Source organism: Crassostrea angulata, chromosome 10 (assembly GCF_025612915.1).
Source record: "Crassostrea angulata isolate pt1a10 chromosome 10, ASM2561291v2, whole genome shotgun sequence".
NCBI classification, from domain to species: domain Eukaryota; kingdom Metazoa; phylum Mollusca; class Bivalvia; order Ostreida; family Ostreidae; genus Magallana; species Magallana angulata.
Window position 1 is genome coordinate 33,693,338 of NC_069120.1, and position 23,547 is coordinate 33,716,884.

At 35.7% G+C, this 23,547-nt stretch overlaps 3 protein-coding genes across 3 annotated transcripts in view; 2 read left to right on the top strand and 1 right to left on the bottom strand.

Moving 5' to 3' along the window:
* The window catches only part of LOC128167101 (probable proline--tRNA ligase, mitochondrial), a 117,495-nt gene that overhangs the window by 11,964 nt on the left and 81,984 nt on the right, over positions 1 to 23,547 (top strand). The window lies entirely within an intron of this gene.
* LOC128167100 (neuroligin-4, X-linked-like) lies at positions 3,438 to 11,704 on the bottom strand. Its single transcript, XM_052832631.1, has 11 exons — positions 10,926 to 11,704; positions 9,794 to 9,961; positions 9,194 to 9,344; positions 8,314 to 8,499; positions 7,938 to 8,119; positions 6,944 to 7,091; positions 6,781 to 6,858; positions 5,609 to 5,664; positions 5,073 to 5,208; positions 4,054 to 4,189; positions 3,438 to 3,815 (listed from the first exon to the last, which is right to left on the bottom strand). The coding sequence occupies exons 1-11, from the start codon at positions 11,136 to 11,138 to the stop codon at positions 3,536 to 3,538; spliced, it is 1,734 nt and encodes a 577-aa protein (XP_052688591.1). The 5' UTR covers positions 11,139 to 11,704; the 3' UTR covers positions 3,438 to 3,535.
* Positions 13,326 to 21,236, top strand: LOC128167097 (NACHT and WD repeat domain-containing protein 2-like). The gene is made up of 7 exons (XM_052832629.1): positions 13,326 to 13,646; positions 14,166 to 14,254; positions 14,557 to 14,676; positions 15,406 to 15,618; positions 15,711 to 15,855; positions 16,190 to 16,764; positions 16,953 to 21,236. Exons 1-7 carry the CDS (start codon positions 13,541 to 13,543, stop codon positions 20,925 to 20,927), a joined length of 5,223 nt encoding a protein of 1,740 aa, XP_052688589.1. The 5' UTR covers positions 13,326 to 13,540; the 3' UTR covers positions 20,928 to 21,236.

Consider the following 23,547-nt stretch of genomic DNA (forward strand, 5'->3'; position numbering starts at 1 on the left):
CATTTATCTTTAGTGTAAGTTAGTGTAAGTTTTAATCTAGTTTATTTTTATGAAGAAGTTGAGCCACTGAGATTAGTTTTTAAACAATTAATTACTAATGTTGTACTTTTACTTTTATCCTGACGTTTGTATGTTAGAGAGAGAGAGAGAGAGAGAGAGAGAGAGAGAGAGAGAGAGAGAGAGAGAGAGATTTTTTGTTTTTAGCTCACCTAAGCTGTTTCAATCAGTTTATAACTTCGGGTTCGGTTTTCCATACGAGTCTTGGTAAAATGGGTAGGCGAACCCGAACCTATATGCTCTCATATATTTTGATCGCTTTATAAAGTGGGGGAGGGGGTGGGGGCAGAACGAAACTATAGGGAATTGGAAGTTAACAGTGTACCCCCACCAAATGTTTAGTTTTATATCTTGCGTAGTATTTTTTTATTCTCGGCAAAAACAGTATTCCATAAAGGTACAACGTTAAAGACTACGTGTATGCAAAAAAGTGTAAAATTCAAATATTTTACAATATTTATTTTTTGTTATTCTACCGAGGGGCCATATGTTAAAGCCATTGTTGCTCAGGTGAGCAATTGGGCCCCATGGGTCTCTTGTTTATATTTCTATTAATTTTCACGTAATTTTGAATATTTTGTTTTTATGGTGTTTTCCGTTTTTATAATTGTCAAATTGCCAATAGCTATGCTGATCCCAACGTTCTGATAGCATCAAAAGGAAACCTTGCCTGGCCTGGCCTCAAAGTTGGTCTGGCCTTAGTGTTGGCCTCAAAATTGGTTTGGTCCTAAATTTTGGCATGGCTCCTAAATTGGCCTCTTCAAAAATGTTTGGCCTCAAACTTTAAAATCTCTTTTTTTCTCATTTTCTTAGATTTAGATTGAATTTTTATTCATTTCTTTTAGAAATTGAAAATCCAGTGCTTTTTCGATGTACATTTGTATAAGGTATTATCATATGAATATATATATATATATATATATATATATATATATATATATATATATATATATATATATATATATATATATATATATAAAGTATTAATCCCTCTGTTTCTTACGGAAGCCTATGGTTAATTCATAGCTCTATAGAAACAGCCAGACTGAAATCTACACGCCCCGTTTATCGATTGGTCGAAATCTATAGCTGCTGAAACTGATAAGAAACTGACAGGACAGATGTAGACAAGCCCTGTTAATCGATTGGTCCAAACCTACAGCGACCTAGAAAAAATGTCAGATTCTCCGGGAGACGATTTGGCTGTTTCTTTTAGCTAACGTACTTACGTACATTGACTGTAATTTAGTGAATTTTACTTACTTTTCATAATCAATTTATCAATTAGCTAAAAGAAAGATGTTAATATAAACAATAAAATGCTTTGTTTGATGATTCATTCGGGTTATGAAGGTAGCGATCAATGCAGAAAAAAATTACATGACCCGCTAACGCGGGTTATGTATTTTTTCTGCAATGTCGCTACTTTCATATCCCGAATGAATCACCAAAGAAAGCATTTTATTGTTTAAATTTATGACAAGTGACCGAATTGTAATTAATTTAATCCATGTATAAACACACAAAATACCTATGACATGCATATACACCACTGCTCTTACTATTGTAAAGGAATATAGATTATGCCAATACATGTACCATAGCGATTAACTTTAAAACTATGAGCCGTCAACCCCCCAACCCCCACTCCCCATCCCCCATTAAAAGTTAATACTGACCTGATTGATATCCAAAAACCTTTGTAAACTGGTACATGACATCAAATTTATATCACTGTGTAATGCACTTAAAATGTGCAGTTCGTTTGTTTGACATTTGACATTTGACATTGTTTGACATTATCTGTCAACACTCCTGATCTCCTACATGTACATTGGGGTCAGATTGATTCATTGCCTACCCTGTCATTTAACATTTTACACGGTCTAATTTAATTCATGGCATTTGTGAATGACTGCAGCATTGCATCCTCCGATAACTTGACTTGGTGTTGGTCATAAATCATCACCTCCTGGTTAGAGTAGAGTCTCATGCAGTTTGTATATTAAGGAAACAATTTTTCTCCGAATTGTCATTATCAGAATTTGAACGAAGCATCATATTAAGTGACCTTTGATTTTGGTTAGAATAAGCAAATGGTGACCTCCTCAATTATTTCTTCCTCAAACAAGTCGTTGATAAAAGAAGAGTCACATTGATATTGTCCGATCCTGAGAGCAGTTTGGTCTAAGTGCATTGCAAAAACACGCCTTTGTTATATAATGGCATTCTTGAGTTATTAAGAATTTAAAACAGACTGAATAAAAATATGTTGGAATGGATTACTCGATATACTCTGTAGACATAAATATACATTGTTAGTACTATATTTTCAATTGTAACTACTATTTTTAATAGACTATCACTATAAGACGCTAAAGCCACCAAGTGGGATGTTTAATGTACATCGAAAATAAATCAATGAACAATCAATTAAATCATCAATGATGTGAAGAAAATGCAAAAAATAAATTTGAGGCCAAACATTTTTGTAGAGGCCAAATTTGAGGACAGGCCAAAATATGGGACCAAGCCAAAAGTGAGGCCAGGCCAAAAGTGAGGCCAGGCCAGGCCAGCCCAGGTTTTAAAGTATGCCGGAGGTGGTCGTGCTGTACATACTGCAGATATGGGTTTATTGAGCTGACAAGAGGCACAGGTGTAAAGATTATTTTTCTTGGGTTTATTTTGTTAATCTTGAACGGGTATCCATTATTGCTTGATGACTGTGGTCAATCATTTTTAAATCTTTCCTTAACGTCTACCATGTGGGCGTTTACAGTAAAACTCGGTTTGTACGAACACCAATATAGCGACATTCCCGGTAGGTCTCTTTACAAATATTTACAAAACTTAACATTTATTACGAATTCGGGTTTAACTAAAGCGAACTGATTTTGGGTTCCCTAGAGGTGAATTATAACGAAATTTAACACTTTCATAACGAATTTCTTTATTGTTTAAAGAGTTTGCAATACCATTTAACATAATAGTTTGAATGAATTTATTTTCACATAAATTCTAAAATTCATAATCCGTTTATTAAAGGTATCAAAAAATATACTTTTTTTTCATTTTCAATTAGTCTGGTGAAAATAACCATGTATATGATGAATTCGCTACAGTTATTACATGTATTACGATTTCGTTTTACGGATATAACGAATTGCGGATAAAAGGAAGTAAATTCATTGGTCACTAGGACTTCGCTATAACCGAGTTTTACTTTACCACCGTTCTCTAGCTCTTTGTAACGGTTCATATTCAAGAAAATACAAGTTTGCTTCTTTTTATCTGTTTTGTTGAAATCGAAATTTTTGCAATCGGTGACAACGTGATAGCCTGCTGACAGCGGGTTATCGGACCAATCTTTGATAAAAAAATATTTTTAACGATTTTTTCTTTCTTTTATGATAACCCTTCGCTGCCTAGTAGTAACAGAATTACCCCGTGTATACAATAAGTATTCATTATTCGATGCCTAGAGATATTTATTGACATAAAAAAATAAAACAAGTTCACACGGAGTAAGGAAAAATAAACTCATATCAAAATAACGTCCTGGGGCGGCGGAGGAGTACGCATTGCACGTGAAATTTGTGTTTGGAACCACATTGTTCCAGAAGTTCATCTTGGAAGCACGGAAGTTCTGGAGCTGTTCTATGGATACAATGTTACCCTGTAGGGACATTCTGTTGTATTTCTTACTGTCTTTGTTGTACAGACTACCCACTCTTGTTTTCCCGTCTGACGTAAACAACCTGCAATGATGAAACGGGGGAACTACAAGATGAACTTGCTTTTATTAGCTACATTGTAGCATGAGCTAGCATTTAAAATCGTTAATTGAAGTACACTTTCTGATACAGGCGACATATAATAATACGTTTTCATCCGTAAAACTGTTATTTTCACTATATCCGCGAAAATTGAGTTGCAAGATTATTCATGAAACCACAGTGATGATAATGGTAACAATATGGTAACAATATGAGTTACCCGGATTTAACGAAGTTACTGTACAACGTCATCTCTGCTTTGCTGGCTTCAACGTCAGAACTCGTGAAATTTACATCCGGCTTGCCCAGTAAGGGAACCCCAAACAGGTAAAAGATGTCTTGCCCGTGGTTTACACCTGTAAAATCAACATTTCCTTGATTGTCTTAGGATTAGGCTATACGGAATCTGCAATTGAAACGGTGTAAATCATCGTCAGAAACCCAAGGTCAACCTGGCGACCGCTTACTGACCGTGGGAGGTGGGCCAATTCAATGAACTTTCCCCTTACTCGTGAATAATTCATGCTCTATTTTCATTGGCTCCTTCACAATTTCGCGGAGGAAATCTCACCGATCATGTTAATGTTTTTCGCATGTATTTATTTAAGTAATGAATAATTATTTTTTGAAAGATGTGTTCTCATAGCTGCAACCATACAAATTGAATAACGCGCGCTAGCGCGATATGAGAATTTGTTTGCACACAGATAGACAAGTTTGTGATAATTGCGTGAATTGAACATTCACCTCATATAAATCATATCATATTTTATTATAATATCGTATTTTTCTAAGCGCATAACTGGTCGATTGCTGTCATGTGATTGTGCTACAATTTCTGTTATAAACCCCACTATACTTAAAATAGAAAATTTATAACCCTCGTTATGGTAAAAAATAGATTACTAGTTTTGGCATTGCGACATTGTGACGTCAGAGTATGAATTCAACGTCTAGATTCTGAAGCAAATATTTAACATTTATACTCTTGAAAAGAATCGGTTTTCAAATGATTATTACAAAACAATTACAGCCTTTTGATATTGGTCAAAACATCGTTTTATATGAGAGTATATCAACTTTGGACTTCGTCCTTGGCCTATATATTCTCACCAGGTCTATAAAACCATGGACTGACCTCATCAAAAGGCTATAATCGTAAAATATTTGCGAAGTCCACATTGTTCCTATTATTACTAGAGGTTTTTCTTTATTCAGAGGATTGTAATAACCACTCGCCTTGCCATTTGGGATTATTCAAGTATGGCATAATTATGTCGTATTCAAGGACAGTCACCTCCGGCTTGGCTTCTGAGTCAGAAAGTAGATCGGCCAATTCCATCATGCCGGCATAAAAAAGCATATCGGCTTCAGCCTGAAAAAAAAAGTATGAATTTTTTTAGCCAGAACTGTAACACAACGGGAAAAACACATGTCGTATAATATAAGAGGTCCACCGAGTGAAATGTTCCAGCCGGACTCATAATGATCACATTCAAGGATGGCCGTAGCTATTTTTAGAATATACCAATCCCATTGAGAAGAACAACTTTGTATAAAGATATAGAGAAAATATTCAAACTTTTATCAATAGTTTATATCTAAATAATCATACCTAAGAATTACAGATATATTTTATGGATACTTAATTTACAAGTTTATTCAGCTTCCATTGGGTCTGCCTTTCCCTTATAATAAGTTTATGATAAGTTATGATATAATATAATTATAATACGTTATATATACAATTTTTAATCAATCAGTAAGGAACCTACCTCAATAAGCCTTTTTCCGGAGGGGTTGACATCGCTATACGCCTCCGTAAGGACATCTTCAATCAAAAATTTGATTTCAAATTAATTTACGACTGTTTGATTACTCTAAAAAATGTATATATATATAGAATATAGTGAGGTTTGTTAAAAAAGCAGAGATTTTATGATTAGAAAATATGGTATTTTTATACTCAAATTCTTACGGGGAGGTGAGGGGGGGGGGGGGGTAATTTTGTTTGCCAGAGGGGAAAGGGAGTCGAGGCTTATTAAGATCTTCCGTTGGAAAATCCGGAAAATATATCTCATTATCTCTGAGAAATTAAGGAGACAAAAAAGGTGGAAAAATTAGAAACAAAGAGAAAACAATGCAATTTTCAACGGAAGACCTTAATAAGCCTTGACTCCCCTACCCCTCTGAAAAACAAGATTATCGGACCCCCCCCCCCCCCCAAATTCTTCAGAAGGATCTAAAAATAAAAGGACATATTTTCTTATACAAATAGTTTAAACACATCTTCATACATAGGTCTATCATCCCACAAATTTTGGACATAAATTTTCCGTCTCTGAAATCCCGTGGAGACAAATTTTTTGAGCCGAAAAGGAAATGGACAACCGGAAATGAATTTTGAAAAAAATGAATTTTGAAAAAAAAGAGCCTGGAGGTATTATCTTTGTCTACCATCCCTTATAAGGTTTGACACTGACTTGAACAACTAAACTTTTAAGACAGATAGACATTTGTATGTAGATTTGTTTAACATCTTTTGTTTGAATCGGCGTACATATGTAGCTTCGGTCTTCACAAGAGGTACTCCAAAAATTGATTTTTTGTTCATTTTCGTTGCTTTACATGGAAGAAAGCTCTGGAAATTTTCTTCACAGTAAATATTATTTCCATTATTTTTTTCTACACGAAACAAGCAATTTTTTTTATTTACAGATTCATACATATAAAAATATATAAAAGAACGAAAGACCTATTTGTTGCTATAGCAACAAGAGTCTAACTTTTGATAATTATTTCACAAAGTAAAATTTATAAGTTTGAATTTTCCCAAAAGGAGAGATGGGGGGGGGGGGTGTCGGACCACACAATATTCGCGCATGTTAGCAATTTTTCTATCATACAAATTTGGAGAGCTCTCAATCTTTTTTTTCCGTTTACTTACCTAGGAAATTACATATCTTAGGATAAAATGGCTCGTATCGTACAAGAAAACCGGGAAAAGAGGCGTCCTTGAATAATCCTACAAAAAAAATTTATAATCTATGAATTTGAAAAGCAAAGTTTGAATCTTTAATTTCAAAATGACTTGGGAAGGCTGTACTGACCGAGATCAGCAAAGCTCTCGTCTGCAGTAAATGATAAGAAGAAAGCTTCTCCGTGAAAGTCGCCATTTTTGAAAGACGTTCTAGGTTGTTCAGTCAGGTAATAGTTGTCGACAACTGCTGGGTAAGGAACCACGCTGAAGGGGAGTAACTACAATACAAAACGGTCAGCACAACAGGCAATCGGAACATCGCTCGGCCTTTTCCGTCAAGTCGAGAAAAAACGACTTGACGGAAAAGGCCGAGCGATGTTCCGATTGCACAACAGAGAGATATATATGTTTTTTTATATCAAACTTATACTTTTGGGTTATGGTATATGCCATTCTCAGTAAAGCGGAAAAAACATAGATACAATATATATTGAAATGGGGGATTTTATATCAACATTTATAAAATATCATAGTACGACCGACTGCTGTTTGTATATTTTTCATGTAAGATGTTATGTCTGCGTCAAGGATATAGGATTTCCCTGATCCATATTCATGTAAGTACATGTACCTATAACACAGGGAGATACCCAACGAAGTTACATGTACTAATACACGGTACATGTACTAATATACGGTACATGTACTAATATACGGTACATGTACTAATATACAATGTATGGTACATGTTTATGGACATTGCGAAGACCATGTAGGAGTTTAAATAACCCCTGATAAAATCATAAACCAGTGTTATACACTGCCAGCAAGTTTTATCATAGAAAAATAAAACTTCAATTATTACATTTTATTGTTATTGAATATCAAAAATTATATATCTTGGTCAGTTAAAGAATTTTCTAAATACAGTAGAAAAAAAATTTAAATAGATAATTATTGGATAACCTAATCTGGAATTTTCCCAATATTATAAAGTTACTATTTCTTTTACAGACCACGGATCTGCCTAAATCAATTGACAATATAGACAAATGCATGATAGATTTAAACCGTCGTAATAGCTTTCCGAATATAGGAAGAAAAAATGGAAAATTAGCAATTACTTTTGACAAAATGGCCTCGATCGCTATAAGGTCCTGTACGCTGATCTGTCTTATGTCGGCAGCATTTAACGCTATTCTCAGAATAGTGGAGTTAATATTGGAGCCGGGATATTGGTTCGGCATTGCCATAGCCCAGTGCGCTAATGGCGAACCGCTCATAAGAATGGCATTTTTAAATAAACCTGAAACGAGCATTTACGATTTGATGAAGTAAATAAAAAAAAAAATTTCCGGGCATGTTTGATTTACACATGTCTAATTTTATCTAATAATAATTGAAATAATCAAGAATTGAAAACTTAAAAAAAATAAAAAAAATAAATCAATTTAAAAATGGTAATCCGAAGATTTTATAAAGTAAAAACTTGAAACGTACCTTTTGTGAGAGGAGACACCAGGTGGAGCCCCGTGTCCCCCGCCCCAGCGCTATGACCCACAATAGTGATGCTACTGACGTCCCCGTTGAAGTACTGGATGTTGGAGTTGACCCACTTCATCGCTAGAACCTGGTCCAAGAGTCCATTGTTTCCCGGGAAGTTGTTCTCCACAGATGATAAAAATCCTATTAAAAACCTAAATCAGTTTTTATTTGATATATTTACATTTTCCAGTGTCTTTGCCTGTGATAACACTACGTATCGATTTTGTACTATATAACTCATAAAGGCAAATTGAGGCGACAGCGGGGTTTGCTTATTTATATCTAATATATAATCGTACGATGGTTTAAAATCATATAAATATAAGTAATGAGGAATCATTCTTTGAATATTTTGAGGTGATAATTTCGGTCGGGGCGTGATCAAATCTACTGCATTTGATCACGCCCCGACCAAAATTATCACCTCATAATACTCAAAGAATGATTCCTTATTCCTTATATAATGCATTATTGCTTTATTCGTTTTGAAGGTGGTAAGGAACACCTGTCGATATTGAAATTCAAAACGTATTCCACTGATTTAGAATTTTCAAATTTTGCAATATTTGACCAAAATATATTTTTAAAAATATTTGGGATGGTAAAAATTATAAAAGCACCAGCAAGATTCGAACTCATGGCTAACAGATTTGTAGATAACACTCTAATCATTGCGTTACACTGTTAGGGTATCAGTTATCGGAAAGAAAATATAATTTCTTTATTTTATTGTTTATTTCTATAGGAAGTACGTCACAATATGGAAGTGTCACATACAACCTTAATTATTTAAAAAAAAAAATTCCCATTTTGTTTTAATTGATTTTATCAATACCTAGCAAACCCAGTCTGTAGTTGAAATTGATCACAATAATTTGTCCATGGGCAGCTAATAAGTCACCGGGAAGCATCGCCCCCATTCCAGCTCTGTTAGATCCGCCATGGATGTAAAACATCACTGGGAACGTTATGTTCTTTTCTATGGACTAAAGACATACAACATGCTATTTATTGTAAAATAAGCCAATATTTCTTTTTAAATTTCTATAGTAGGCTATAGTTTTGCTCATTGAAAATACATGTGCTGACGTCATATAACGTACCGTTTTATTGTGACGTCATATTTAGACGCCATACTTTCAATAGTTTTTCAGTGTTACAGCTTCATGACTACGAGGTAAGAAATATCAATTTATTGGGAGTTTAAAACGTGTTATTGTACTTTCTTACTACAAAGTCGTCCATTCACTTTCTTAAGTGAGCTAAAATGATTCCGATCGAACGCGCCATTAAAAATCATAAGCGCTCGTGTATATCACTTTGCTTAAAGTCGCTTGTTGTTCTTGTCCATCTGTTTGTAACTTTACAAGATAAAAATCGACAGGACATTTGTTTCAATTTTACAATTAGCACGAACAAACATAATGGAGTATACCTTTGGCACAAAGATATTGAGATACAGACAATCCTCACTCTGGTCATTGATATCAAATTCTGGCATGTGCGCCTTGATGTAGATTGCGTTGATTTTGCCCTGCCAGCAGGCAGGTGGGAGTCGTGTCGTGTTCAGTACATCATTCCAAGAATCAGGTTTGATAGGTCTCTGAAAAAAATAAATAAATAAATAAACATGGGTATATCCTCAAGAACTATGAAAGCAATTGCATAAACCCTTTAATTTTTTGTTTGAGCGTTGTACCAACGGCAATTAATTAACTATGTACGTAATAATTATGTATGACTCTGGCTAACAAAAGGTGAACGATTTGATCAATTGATGGAAAGGACAGACAGAAGAAAAATAGGTACGAAAGTAAAGATCTGTATTCCTCGTTCTCCTGATTAGAAAGAGTTTATGTTATGTCTATTATATGTCCATGGTTTTAAAACGACTTTTAGTGATTAGTTCAGTAGAAAAAAAACTACGGTAGCTATGGCATTTGAATTTAATTAATCATCATTCGAGTTTCATTGAATTATTCAAACTTCTGTATGATTTCAAGATTCTAGAACTTTTGTTGGTGATAAAAATTGTCCACAACAATAAAAACAATGACTATTACGTAATTATCCTTTTTACATAAAATCATTGATAATTAACTAATCAAATGGCATATTCCGACCTAACAGTGAAAGCGATGACCAAAAACATCAGAATTGATAATAACCTCTGATTATTGTACATAGGTGTATAAGAATAGAATGCCACAATTCCGCTGATAATGAAATGGCATATAAAACTGCTGGGAAAATTCAGATAAAACAGTTAAAAGAAAAACAATCCATACTGCAATATAAATGTCAGAGATCGAATTGTTCTGATAGATTACGGAATTACTTCTCAACTGATTTTTTTTTTCAAGCATTAATTTGATGCCCATAGTAATCATCTTCTGCTTCACATCACTCTGTTCTGCATGTATGCATTCTATGCCAAAAACAATCCACTGATGGGGGGAAATCATCAACGAAATACTCGACCCTAGCGCTGTTCAAATTATTATGCACTCTGACCTGCATGCGAGAGCACGCCGGGCGCATCATCGCGCAACATGCATCCACTATACCTGAAATCGTTTTGCTCCTACTGGTGGGGACGCGAAGGGAATTCCTAGATATTCCTCCACCGGTGATCCGATAATCCGCTCACTGACGCGGCCACGGACTTTCCCAAAGACCGTCTCTCTCTCTGGAAATTCCGTCGATATGCAAAACGTTTTGAATACGAGGTATCCAAAATAGAAACAAAACGATCCAATAAGTTCAAGCCTCATTTTCATTACTGCTCTTGTTTTAAAAGCACTGTTTCCCAAAAGCAAAACAATAAGCTTATTGTCACTCGGTTGCACTGCGGTTCTGGGGGTGTTTAATAACGCTTGGCAAAAAAATATATATATACAGAAATCAGAAAACGCTGGCCTTCCTCAGTTTACGGAGTATAAGATATGGACAATCCTGACCCAAACGTTTGCTTAGGTTCACCGCATCAAATGAAAAGACGGAAAGCAAAACTAGAGATCCTGTTTTAAGTCATAGCACACTCAAGTAAACTACAGTTTATAAATGTAGACAAATACGGGGCCGAAGGATTTGTCTATTGTTCGCAGTATGTCTAATGGTATCTGCGAAAACCATTAACTTCCTCCAAAACCTCTACTTTAAATCCGATGGCTACATAATTAGAAAGACATAAAAATCAAAAGTACCACATTGAAAACCAGTGGCTTGTGGATGGTGTTTAAAAGTGCTCGGACACTTAATCGCATTGAATGTACTGTTCCTATTACACCTTCACACTACTCTTGAAACGGGTACTCGAAGCATCATGGTTTCCCCGTATCTTACGCACACAAGTTGTGTACTTATGTAAAACAACTGCAAATATATATATTTTGGTTTATTTGATTTATTCAGACGATAAACTTTACATTTGATGGATGAATAAATGCATGCTGCGCATGGTTCTATAGATATCGCTATCAGGCGGTTGTTACTGTCACTTCCTGTGAACTTACACCAGATGGAATTTTACATGACACATCTTAAACATTCATGTAAATATCACCGACTGTACAATGTTAATGTCGTTTATTGCATCATAAGCAAAGAGAAAATTAAGGCTTTGTACATTTATATCATAGAAAAAAGATCTTTGTTGTTAGAAGATTCTCTTGCTCTTTCGTAGTTTATATCTATGACGACTTTCGAATTTTACGTGTTAAGTTTCCCTGAAATGACAATGTATTATAATAATCAACATGATATAGGCATAATATCGCATAACTGTAAATGTATAATAAGGGGCATAACTCCAACTCGAAATAGGAATTAATTTTAGATAAAGATTTTACTTTGTGGGTGGAGAGGGTGTTAATTAAATACTACATACAGAATACGGGGTGAAAATTTATGGGGAGGGGGTAAATTTGACTCAAAAATATTATGAAAATAAAAACATGCTTTGACTTACATCTTTCCTGTAAATTCTTCGCTTATTTTTTCATTTCAGAACTAAACGAAATTTGGCCTGCTGTGGCAGATTCAATAAGAAGCTAAAAGGTAAGAAATTTACAACCCTTGTAGAAATGTTACCGCCATTTACATGTACCTATTTATATTGTAGTTCCTTCATATACATCAATTTAGTGCATACTGATAAAGTTTACTTAATTTATTTTGTGAAATAGTCATACAAAGTGTTGATGTACATGTACATAACACACGAAAAAGACGCGTTGTAAATGTATAGAAGTAATTCAAATTTGATAAAAAGATCGTTCATCAAATTAAACTATAAAATACTCACCTGCCCCTTATGGTTTTGAAAACCTATACTAGTTTTTACAATCAATATGTTGGTTTATGCATAATTAATGAAGAAAGGTTTCAAATTCTGCATTTGTTATTTTTAACTCGTTTCAAAACCAAAATATTGATTATACTTCTTGGTAAGTTCACGTAATACGTTAGCCTTTATTTTAAAGTTTGTTTAAAATAGTATTTTTAAATGTCTGTAGAACTTCTTTGATGTAAGAAATGAAATTAATGTAAACGGATAAAATTCACGTTTACAATCTGGGCCTGAGTTTTTGAATAAAAACATTGTTTGGTTGAAAAAAAAAGGTCTTAAAGCGTGTTTAATGAACTTCTCCTCTGACTTAATGATAAACGTCGTTTATACAAGACTCAAAAAAAGTAAACTTATCAACTGGAGATTTAAATATGCTTCCGAAGTTAACAGACAGAAAACCCTGGCTTTCCAATAAGATAACCCCTTTGGATAGAAATATAAAAACCTTGCGTTAGTTTGTCAATAACTTTTAAAGGGACAAGCGTTTCTTTATTCCTAGCAATGCATATCTCCCTCTACACTAAGAATTTTTTATATCATCGACCAACCGCGTTTGATTTTTCTCTCTTGAGCAGTTGTGATCGTTTGTGCCATTTAAATATGGCTGATTGGCTATAAAACTATTTTTAAAATGCTCTAGCCTAGCGTCCTTGGTTACCGAGGATCCATGTACCGCACTTGTCAGTAATCGAGAAAATGTCAACATTGTGAAGAGGACATTGGATGATTGGGAAGTGATGTTGAAGAATGGCACACAAAAAGGATCATGAATCTAGTGTGAAAAGTGGATTTTCATAGAAATAGACATCTGATAAAAAATAACGAGAGAAGATGGATGAAGCGACAAAGAAGTTATTATCTGGACATGTTCGGATTGAGGATATTGACGAAATTCCAGCACGGACAGTCCGAGTTTTTCTAAATTCCGCAGGTGTAGGTAAGCTTTGGTTAGACAATGCTGAAAGAATGTCCAAAGTCAGAGTGCACGTGGGTATTTTCCTATATACATTACAAAGTACCCCGACTATTTAAAAATCATATATGAATGTTACAATAAATGTTGAATTATCATTTCTATTTTTAAGGATTTGAGATGACTTATGGAAAATTAAATCTTCTTGGTGTTTAAAGCCACATTTACTGGATTATAGTTCATGTAATCAATTAATTAGCACATTATGTCTCCTCTCGTAGTATTTTAAATTACGTACATGCTCTTATGAACATATTTGAACTTTTCACAAAACCTCGAAATGCTTTGTGATAGCCGTGGAATAATACTTTCTTCAGATCGAGAGAACAATGGTCTCTTGACACGGGTGCGAGTATTCTATGGGAGCTGTGCTAATCTTTAAATCAATCTTCATACCGACCAAATTCGCACCAGGTGATTGTTGGTGTGATGTTTTTGCGTAAATATTGACATAAATACGATAGCTCTATTTGTTTTATACAGACAGCGTGACGGAGAGAAATTCCATAGTGGAAAAGGTTTACCCCCAACTCAGGGACCACTGCCGACAGAAGCATGGGGTGGAGTTCCAGGTAACACTGCTCCCCCTCCTTTGTATCCTCTTTCCAACTCTTGTGCAACGGCCTCGATTTTGTCAAACTTTCTTTTCAAAATCAAAGTTCGTCAAATTCAAAAATATGTAATTATATTTCGTACACACAACATATATACAAATTATCAAATTTAATATATTATCAAATTTAATATCACCAGACGCATCAAAATATGCATGAATGACAAAGAATAGGACCTGTGCCCTTGATCCCGATTCCATTGTCTATATCGCCATTCTCACACTGTATGCTATTTCAAACATGTTTGTGTTCATTTGTAGCTGGTGGATTTAGACTGGGGAGCGGATCCTAATGGTGTAAACTTGGACCAGTCCTTTTATGACTTCCGGCTGCGAGAACTTCGAAGATGTCAAATACTTACCGCTGGTCCAAGTTTTTTGGTAAATACGAACTTTTCTATATATCAGTATTGCTCCGTTTTTATAAATATCAAAACACGTGCAAATTGGTATTTAATTAGTACGCGTATTGTCTAATTATCAGCGTGATCTCCCATTGACTGATTAAGTATGGGATATTTAAAACGCGCCATTGTTATTCATTAATTAGCGATCGACCTGAATCTACCTTTTCTAGTGGAATAAAATAGCTTTATAATAAATGTGTAGCGTGAAAGTTAACAATGATTCCTGCGCTTAAAAAATAACTGTTTCCATCCATTTTCCCATCTTCTTTGTCAGAGCCAACATTTCCGTAGAATGTTTATGCTATCTGTGCGAATGTAATTGTGATAGGTGACAAACCCATCATAGCAAACAAGACAAGATTATTTATTCTGACAAATATTGCCGCTACTAGCGTAATGCATACGCCATATTACTCTCCATTGTCAATATGCTAGATCTGGCTAGTCTGCCTTTCTTTCCAATTATCTTTGCCGACAAACCTCTTTGTTTATTCTGCCCTAACATCGTGTACACGTTAAGTGCAATATAACTGGAACATAGGGTTAAGAATCCAGAGAACCTGTGTGTGAGGACCGGTCGGTCATGACATCAAACATAACGTTTAACACGAGAGAGAGAGAGAGAGAGAGAGAGAGAGAGAGAGAGAGAGAGAAAAATATCTGAAAGAATAAATTATACTAGTATTTGTTTCTTTTAACAAAGGCATTCATAGGGCAGAAATACGGAAAGACATGTCTACAATCCTCGATACCGGCTGATGAGTTCGAGCTTTTAAGGATGTGGCTTCATAATCAGAAGAGCCGAGATACCAGAACAGCGCCCCTGTTGGACGAATGGTATACCAAGGACTACAACTCCATTCCACCTGTTTATTTTCGGATGAAAGCTGAGCAAAAAATAAAAGAGTTGTCCTCTGTACGTAAATCACTGGATGTCTGACATAATGAATTATCATTTGAGAAATTTGGTAAAATTGATAGAAATTCTGTGAATGTTTTCTATTGTAGAAGGAAAAGTCAGTGTTTAATGAGGGACTTGCAAAATGGCGAGAAACTGAGGGAGAAATAATGAGATTATTGCACAAAGCAGCGGAGGCCTGCTACCTCCAGGGGATCATTGACGAAGGAATTAAACAGAAATACGTGCTGTCAGGTAGAATCGGGCGACTTCCACATTAGTACCATTTGTCAATCAAAAACTGATGTTAAAACCAACGCTCAATTTTGGGAAACAATCGATTTTACCGACAAGCTACACATTGCTGTCAAACAGCGAGTAAATAAATGATAACATTCGACCCACCAGATGGAAAGAAATGCATTTTTCAAAATCCTATTACCATTTGTTTCTCATGTCTGTTCGAATTATTTGTTTTCTATAACGACAGAAATCAATTTGGTTCCTGATCGTATATCAATTCTCATGTAACATGCAAATCCATTAATCCAGGTCCATTAATTCAATACCTTTTCAATTTATTTAACAGCCATTGATAACCTTATGATCCTGGGAATCGATGAAATAGCATCACCAGAAAACCAATGTTTGATTGCGTTCCGGGAAATAGCTGATCTTAGAAATTACGTGAACGATCCTCTGGCGGAAAAGTTTGCAGATATTTTTTTCAACGAAAGAACGGACCAAAATGAAATAGACCCCGTTTCAACTCATCTCATAAAAACCATGTCAGATCGAAGCCGAAAATTAGTTACAGACAAGAACACCACTTTTTACAGTGTTCTCTGGCGATATGATGACGTCATCAGCCCAATACACCACAAAGAATATCTGTCAAAGTTATGCTCTGATTTATCGTCTGCTTTAAAACAATTGATTGACAAAGATGTTCCTAAAACTATATTTGATGAAAAAGATGAAGTTTTTGACGAGTGCCATCAGCATTGGCTACGATGTAAACACTTGTCAGCAGACTTCCATGGTCGTGATTCGGAGTATGCTAAAGTTGTCGAGTACATACAAGGGTCAACTGAAACGCCATTGGTCATTCACGGCGCTACAGGAGAAGGAAAAACGGCTCTACTGAGTAAAGTTGCATCTCAGGTATTTAACTTTCATATTCAAGTAAATGAGATTTTGGAATTTAATACCAGGATCCCCGAGGCAAAATCACACTATTTAAATGTATTTGAATGTTTACAATGATTTAAATTCCTTTCAAAAAGTAAATGTATTTCGTATCGCAAATCTTTTTACACCAAACTTAAGTGTTTTTGATTTTTATTTACCAGGTGCATGATTTAATACCAACAAACCGGATTTGTATAATGAAGTACGTGGGATATACCCCAAAGAGCTCGGATGTTAGAACTTTACTTACCTCAATTTGTACGCAAATTCTCGTGGGATTAGGTCGAGATCACATGTCTATCACTCGAGACTTCAAAGAGCTCCAAAAGTTCTTTTTATCTCTTCTCCAGTCAATTCCCCAAAACAAAAAACTCTTGATTTTTCTGGATGCAGTTGAGCAAATTCTTCCCGACCACAATGCGCATTTGCTGACATGGCTCCCCCAAACCCTCATGTCAAACGTTAAGATCATTCTCAGTGTGAACTCAGGGGACAACACAATTGCACAAAAATTATGCAACGGAGCTGACAAAAACTCCAGATCTTTTGTAGAGTTGAAACCTCTTTCAGTCTCAGAGGCAGACGACTTGTTGTGTTATTGCCTTAACAGATACGGTCGTACGCTCTCAAATCAGCAAAGAAGTGCATTGACCAATGTATTTCAAAAGTGTTCACAACCTTTGTTTGTGTCGTTATGTGCAGAAAAGTGTAAATGTATTCATTCAAACGATTCGATTGACACTGCCGACTTTAGCACAAGTCTTGGCGACTCTATCAGTGCAATGCTCACAGACCTTGAGAAGAAACATGGATATGAGTTGGTTTCTCGATCAATGTCCTATTTAGTTGGATCGGTTACAGGACTAAGTGATAGTGAAATGGAAGATTTACTGTCGCTGGATGATCATGTGATGAGTGTAATTTACTCAAATCACAAACCTTCTCTGTGGAGGATTCCTCACAACAAATGGCTGCGACTGAAGGATGAAATTGATCGTTATTTCGTCCAGCGTGAGGTGGATGGTGTGACAGTTTATCGGTGGAAAGATGAGCAGTTTAATCAAATCATCAGGGAAAGATACCTGAACGACGAATCAAAGACTAAAGAGATATATTCTTTAATTGCGGACTACTACCTTGGAATCTGGCATGGAAAACCCAAACCACTATCGACTGCTGAAGACAACGGAAAATCTCCAGCATTTGATCGGCACGTCCCATCGCAACCACTTACTTTTGACAACGATGGACAGGTTCGATTCAATAGGAGAAAATATGACCAAGTTCCCCGTCATCTGTACAACGCAGAACGACTAGATGAACTTAACCGCTTGGTCTTGTTCAACTACGAATGGATCTACAACAAAATCAAAGCTTTATCACTGCAACACATAATAGCAGACTTTGCCTTAAATCCCAGTAATGAAGCCTCGCTTGTTGAGGAGGCTTTACGAGTCGCCGAACAGGTAATCGAAAAAGACATTGACAACATGGCCTCAGAAATATCAGGACATCTCCTGCCTTACTACCAGACTCATCCAAATATCCGCGCTTTGGTTCATCAGTGTGATACTGCAGGACTGAAGCAATGTGCATTGATACCAAATTTCCCTTATCTTCAAATTCCAGGAAGTTCTTTACAGTTTGCTCTAAAATGTGGCGCACCAATGGAATATTTCAGCTTAATTGGAGATGAACGTTTCCTTCTTACCAAAGAACGCGAAAGCTCTTTTGTGCACATTTTTGACGTTGTGCTCGGAGAGAAAAAATCTAGTGTATTTGCTTCGAATGGTGCTCTATATGTGACCCCAAATGGTAGATATTTTATCATTATTGACCATGTCACAGAAAAATCTGTAAAAATCCACAACGCTGAGACTGGAGCCTATGTTGGACAACTGATTGTATTGAATCATATTGATCTAAAACCGAAAGAGAAATACAAGTTGGGCTCTATTTGTCTCACGAATGACCGAATTTGTGCCATTGTCAGCACTGATGTCAGCTATTTATGTATTGCTAGCATCGAATCCTGTCAGTTCCTACAAATAATTGGACTCGATGGAAAATGTGACGTCTGTACCATATCTCACGATGGAAAGTACGTATTCTGCAATTCCAACGAGTTTTTATTCACTTACAACTTGTACACATTAGAGCTTGTGGCAACCTTTTCAATCGGGTTTCGACCAAGTTGCATAGTTGTTAGCAAAGATTGTATGAGAGCGTACTTGACAAATAACTTCGAAACAAAGCTTATGATACTTCATCTAAATCAAGGCAAAGTGGAAATGGCATACAAAAGTGTCCTCGACAAATATATGGCCGACGATACAATCATGGATCTGCGTATTTCTCCAAAGGACGATATGGTTCTTGTCCGCGGACTTAACAATATCTTGGTGTACAACAGGGCCAACGAGCGAGTGATAGCTTCGTTTACAAGGCCAGTGGATATTCCAAAAGAATTCAAATTGCCTAGGAGCCACTACACTGATTTGGTCTTCACAAATGCAGAATTTACTCACAGTGGTAAATTTGTCATTGCTACAATTTTCAGAAATATCTACCTATGGGAAGTAACCACCAATGAACTGGTTACCACTATTCAAGCCCCAGTGGGAATTATAAAAGAAATGATTTACTCTCCTAAACGCAGCCATCTTATCACGCATATCGAACACTGCCACGAGTTCCAGGTTTGGAATTTGGACGAGGCTGTAAAACCAATGAATATGCTGGATAAGTTGACAGGTGCAATCGCAGATATACAGCTCACGCAGGACGGAGAGACAGCTTACGTAACGTGCAAATGCAGTGACGAAATAGGTGTCATAGAAATGAAAACCGGAATAATGGTGGATCTCCTCACCCATGACAGCCCCGTTGTCGACTTTGCTATAACCCCCAGCGGTGGTTACGCTCTCGTGTCCCTAGAACCGAGGAAAAAAGACATCAGTACCAAACTATGGAATCTGAAAGAACGTCAAGTCATCAAAGAGTTCGGGAACGCGTCTGGATACTGCATCTCACCACATCAGAATGATTTCATCCTGTTTGTGTCTCAGCAAGAAGTTGCATTTAAAGCCCCCTTTTTCATAACCATGTTCCAAATCAGTGATGAGGAAGTAAGCGAGTTCACTCATCCGTTAGCTCTACGGTTCGTCTTGGAGAAACCATTTTTGACCAGCAATGACAAATACCTGGTTGTTCTGACCGCTCACGAATATCACGAGTCGCGGGCTGAATACGAAACTCCCACCATTTGTACATTTTCTATGGACGAAGAAATGAAAGTATCTTACTTCACTCCTGATAGTTTTCGTGATTCGATTTTAATAGAGACTATTGTAGATATGCAGCCGTGCTTAGACAATCCTTACACGATTGCTGTTATGTACAAGTCGAAAGAAATGGTGGACTACAACGACAACAGTCCGTTTGGTGGACTTGGTGGCGGTGCAAGGTATGGATTCATGATTCTCGACATTTGCAGTGGTTCGGTTGTTACGATTTGCGATCCGTTTTTAGTACCAAGCTTCCAGCTGAAACGCAAATTACTTTTTGACATAAGTTATTCCTTCTGCCTTGACGACGAATCAAACATCTTCGACTTACGCGAGGGATGTTACGTGGGACAATTACAGAAACAAAACTCGCCCCCTCGAGCCATTGCCTTGAATGGAACTGTGGTGGTGTACTATGACAGAAGTGTTTTATCAGCATACCGTCTTTCTTCCGGTGAACCAATCGCAAGCTGTGATGTACATTCAAACATCTGCAGTCTAAGATTAAGCCGAGATCAGAGAACCTTAGTTGTTGGGTGTGAAGACGGTTCTATTGCTTCATACGTCTTGATCGACCCAAAAGCGGAAGATCCAAACTCTGTACTGGAACATCTAGGAAGTCGACAGTTAATGGAACCTCAGCCTACTTCCGGCCGTCGCAGTTCCATACCATGGGACAAGATTGAAGATGGCGGAAGTGCTCCTCAGTCTAGACCGGTATCTGCAGTTGCGCATGACAAAACAGACAAGATCCTTCTAAAGCAGATCGAACCAGTCCCTGCTATTAGACCCAGCTCTGATACCCTGATGTACCTTAATGCAAATTCCAAAACATGTGCATTGATGTGAAAAATTGATAGACGAGCAGACGTGTTTGATTTTTTAAGAAAAAAGTACTTTAGATTAGAGCATAGCGATAGTTGACGGTAGTTAGTTTAGGATAATTTAATAATTAAATTGCCAAAAACAAGCATCTGTGATCTATGTTAATATACAATACAGTAAACGTAATGTGTCTTGTTTGTTACATGTACAGTTCGTTATATCGTATATAGTTCATGTTTTTGTATTGAGGTTTATATTTCGGCTATACGTGGTTCATATCGTAGCAGTTATTAGGCATTTATTTAAGATTAAATAAATTTAACTATAAACTTGTTTCCTTATCAATATTTTTCAAAAGACGGCATGAACATTGGATGGAAAAAAAATGTGAACAAAATATACTTCAGTAGGCCAAGTACTGAACATACCTACAAATACGTTCGTTGTTTAGAACAAGAATCAAGTCCTTTTGATAAGATCAAGATAAACGGGCACAAAGCCGCTAACAGGCTCAGGTAATACTCGGAAAGTGGTGCGGTATCAGATAAGAAAAGGGTTTTTTATTGATCGCGGCGTAGAAAAGACAGCAATCAGCAAATGGCTTCTCTGTTGATGGACTCGCTGGGCAACGTATATGTACATGATCTTTTATGGAAGGTCTAGAGACATTCGGGTTTAATTGTAGCTTCATCATTTAATGGATCAAACACACAGATGATAAAAAAGGGATTAATCTGCATTTAGTTCTGGAATGGGGTTGACCTTAGATGTACTGTCGCAAGGGGGGGTTTATAATGTTGAGAAAAATGTTAGGTAAACAAATGAAAAAAGTGTACTTTGGTAATCCTGTTAGACAGCATAGTATTTTTTCTTGATTTTTTTTAAGAATTAAGAAAATACAATACTAGTATGTAGGCAAAAATGATCCGTTTTAATAAAAAAAATTTGACTTCCTAAATTGTTACTGAAAAATTATTCCAAAAGAATTTGTCACCAAAAAGAAATCAAGTTTGCATTTAAAATTAATTGTTGATCTTTTTAATGCATAATTAGAAAATGAGTAAAAGATGCACTATTCAAAATGCAGCTTTTTTTATCGTCATATAATACATGTAGCATAGCAAGATCAAGTTCTATAACTCTAATTTAAGAGATTTTAACCATCGTCTTTTATACGCTGTTCGGCTGAAAGAAAAAACTTGTTTAAAATTGGTATTTCAGTAGGTTACTAGCATTAACCTTGGATACATACATGTATTGTGTATTTGACAAGTTTGTCGAATTAGGAACGATAATCTACGCAAATGTATTTATTATGTCAATTTTTCATGAAAGTTTTAAAATTAAAATTGCCTAGATTAAAGTATTAGTACTTTGCTTAATGATTAGAGTTAAAAATCAGCATGCATATGTACACGCATTTAATATTTCCCAATGCATGTAACAAAAATATCGGTTTATATTTTTGAAATAGGGGTGAACTTTTTTGATAAATTATTAATTAGAAAAGAAACTTCTACAGAATAGGAAAAAGAACATTTATTTTGAAACCCACATTATGGTAAAACTTTGACAACATACAAACGAAAACAATAAAATCATACATGATAATAAACCTGGTGATTTGGCATGGTATTTTATAAGTAACATTTTTTACACTAATTGAAAGAAATTTTCCAACTCTCGAGGAAAAATATAAATTATTACAACATTGAGAAAGAATATAAAAAAGATGAAAGAATAAGGCGGTTAAATGCCTATATAAGGTTGACTTCGATACTAAAAAATATCTGAAGAAAATTCTCTCCAAAAGATGTAAACTCAATTAACTTAATATCGATTTTGTAATCTGTAAATAGGTTTAATACTTGGAATCCTGGTAAATTGGGTTTAACTAGTGTATGCATTACAAAATCTTCAAATAGAGTCACTTTCTAAAACTTTAATGCCTTTCATCGTAAAAATTTGGTCTTTGCACTCTGAGCTAATGGAAAACAAACCAATTTCAATCAACAAAATCATGAAGTGATGACTCACCATACATTAGAAATATCAGTTTGTATCCCAACAATTGAACATTCTAGAAAAATAATAGAAGTCTGTTTAGTCGTGGCCAAAGTCGACGGTCGTTTTAAGGTTAGATAATCTATTTTAGTCTATAGATTAGTATTTTACAGTGACAGAAAAATTAAACGATTATCTAAATGATTTGGACCTATTACAAACATTGATCATTCAAATGCAGGGCGTGTGCTACTTGGTGACGTTGATGAATATTTCCAATAAATTGAAAGTGTTATTGTCTAACATGCAAAAAATATTACAAATTAAGAAAATTATATGTTATGCTGCTTAACATAGTCCAGGCACATAGCATCGTTTCTGAAAAGGGGGGGGGGGGTAGACTCATTAAAAAACTCTTGACGAGCAAAAAATACCACTTCCAAAATCATGGAATTCCTAACCCGGGTTGGGGGGGGGGGGGGGTAGCGGGGATACATGCTATTATAATAACTTTAATTCTAATCTTAATTTCCATAGTTTCACTTTGTTTTTCAAAAAAGTGGGGGGGGGGGGGGGGGCAACTTCCCGATAATTCCCTTTCTGTATCATGTCAATTGAAGAAAAATGTTTGTTATGAGAA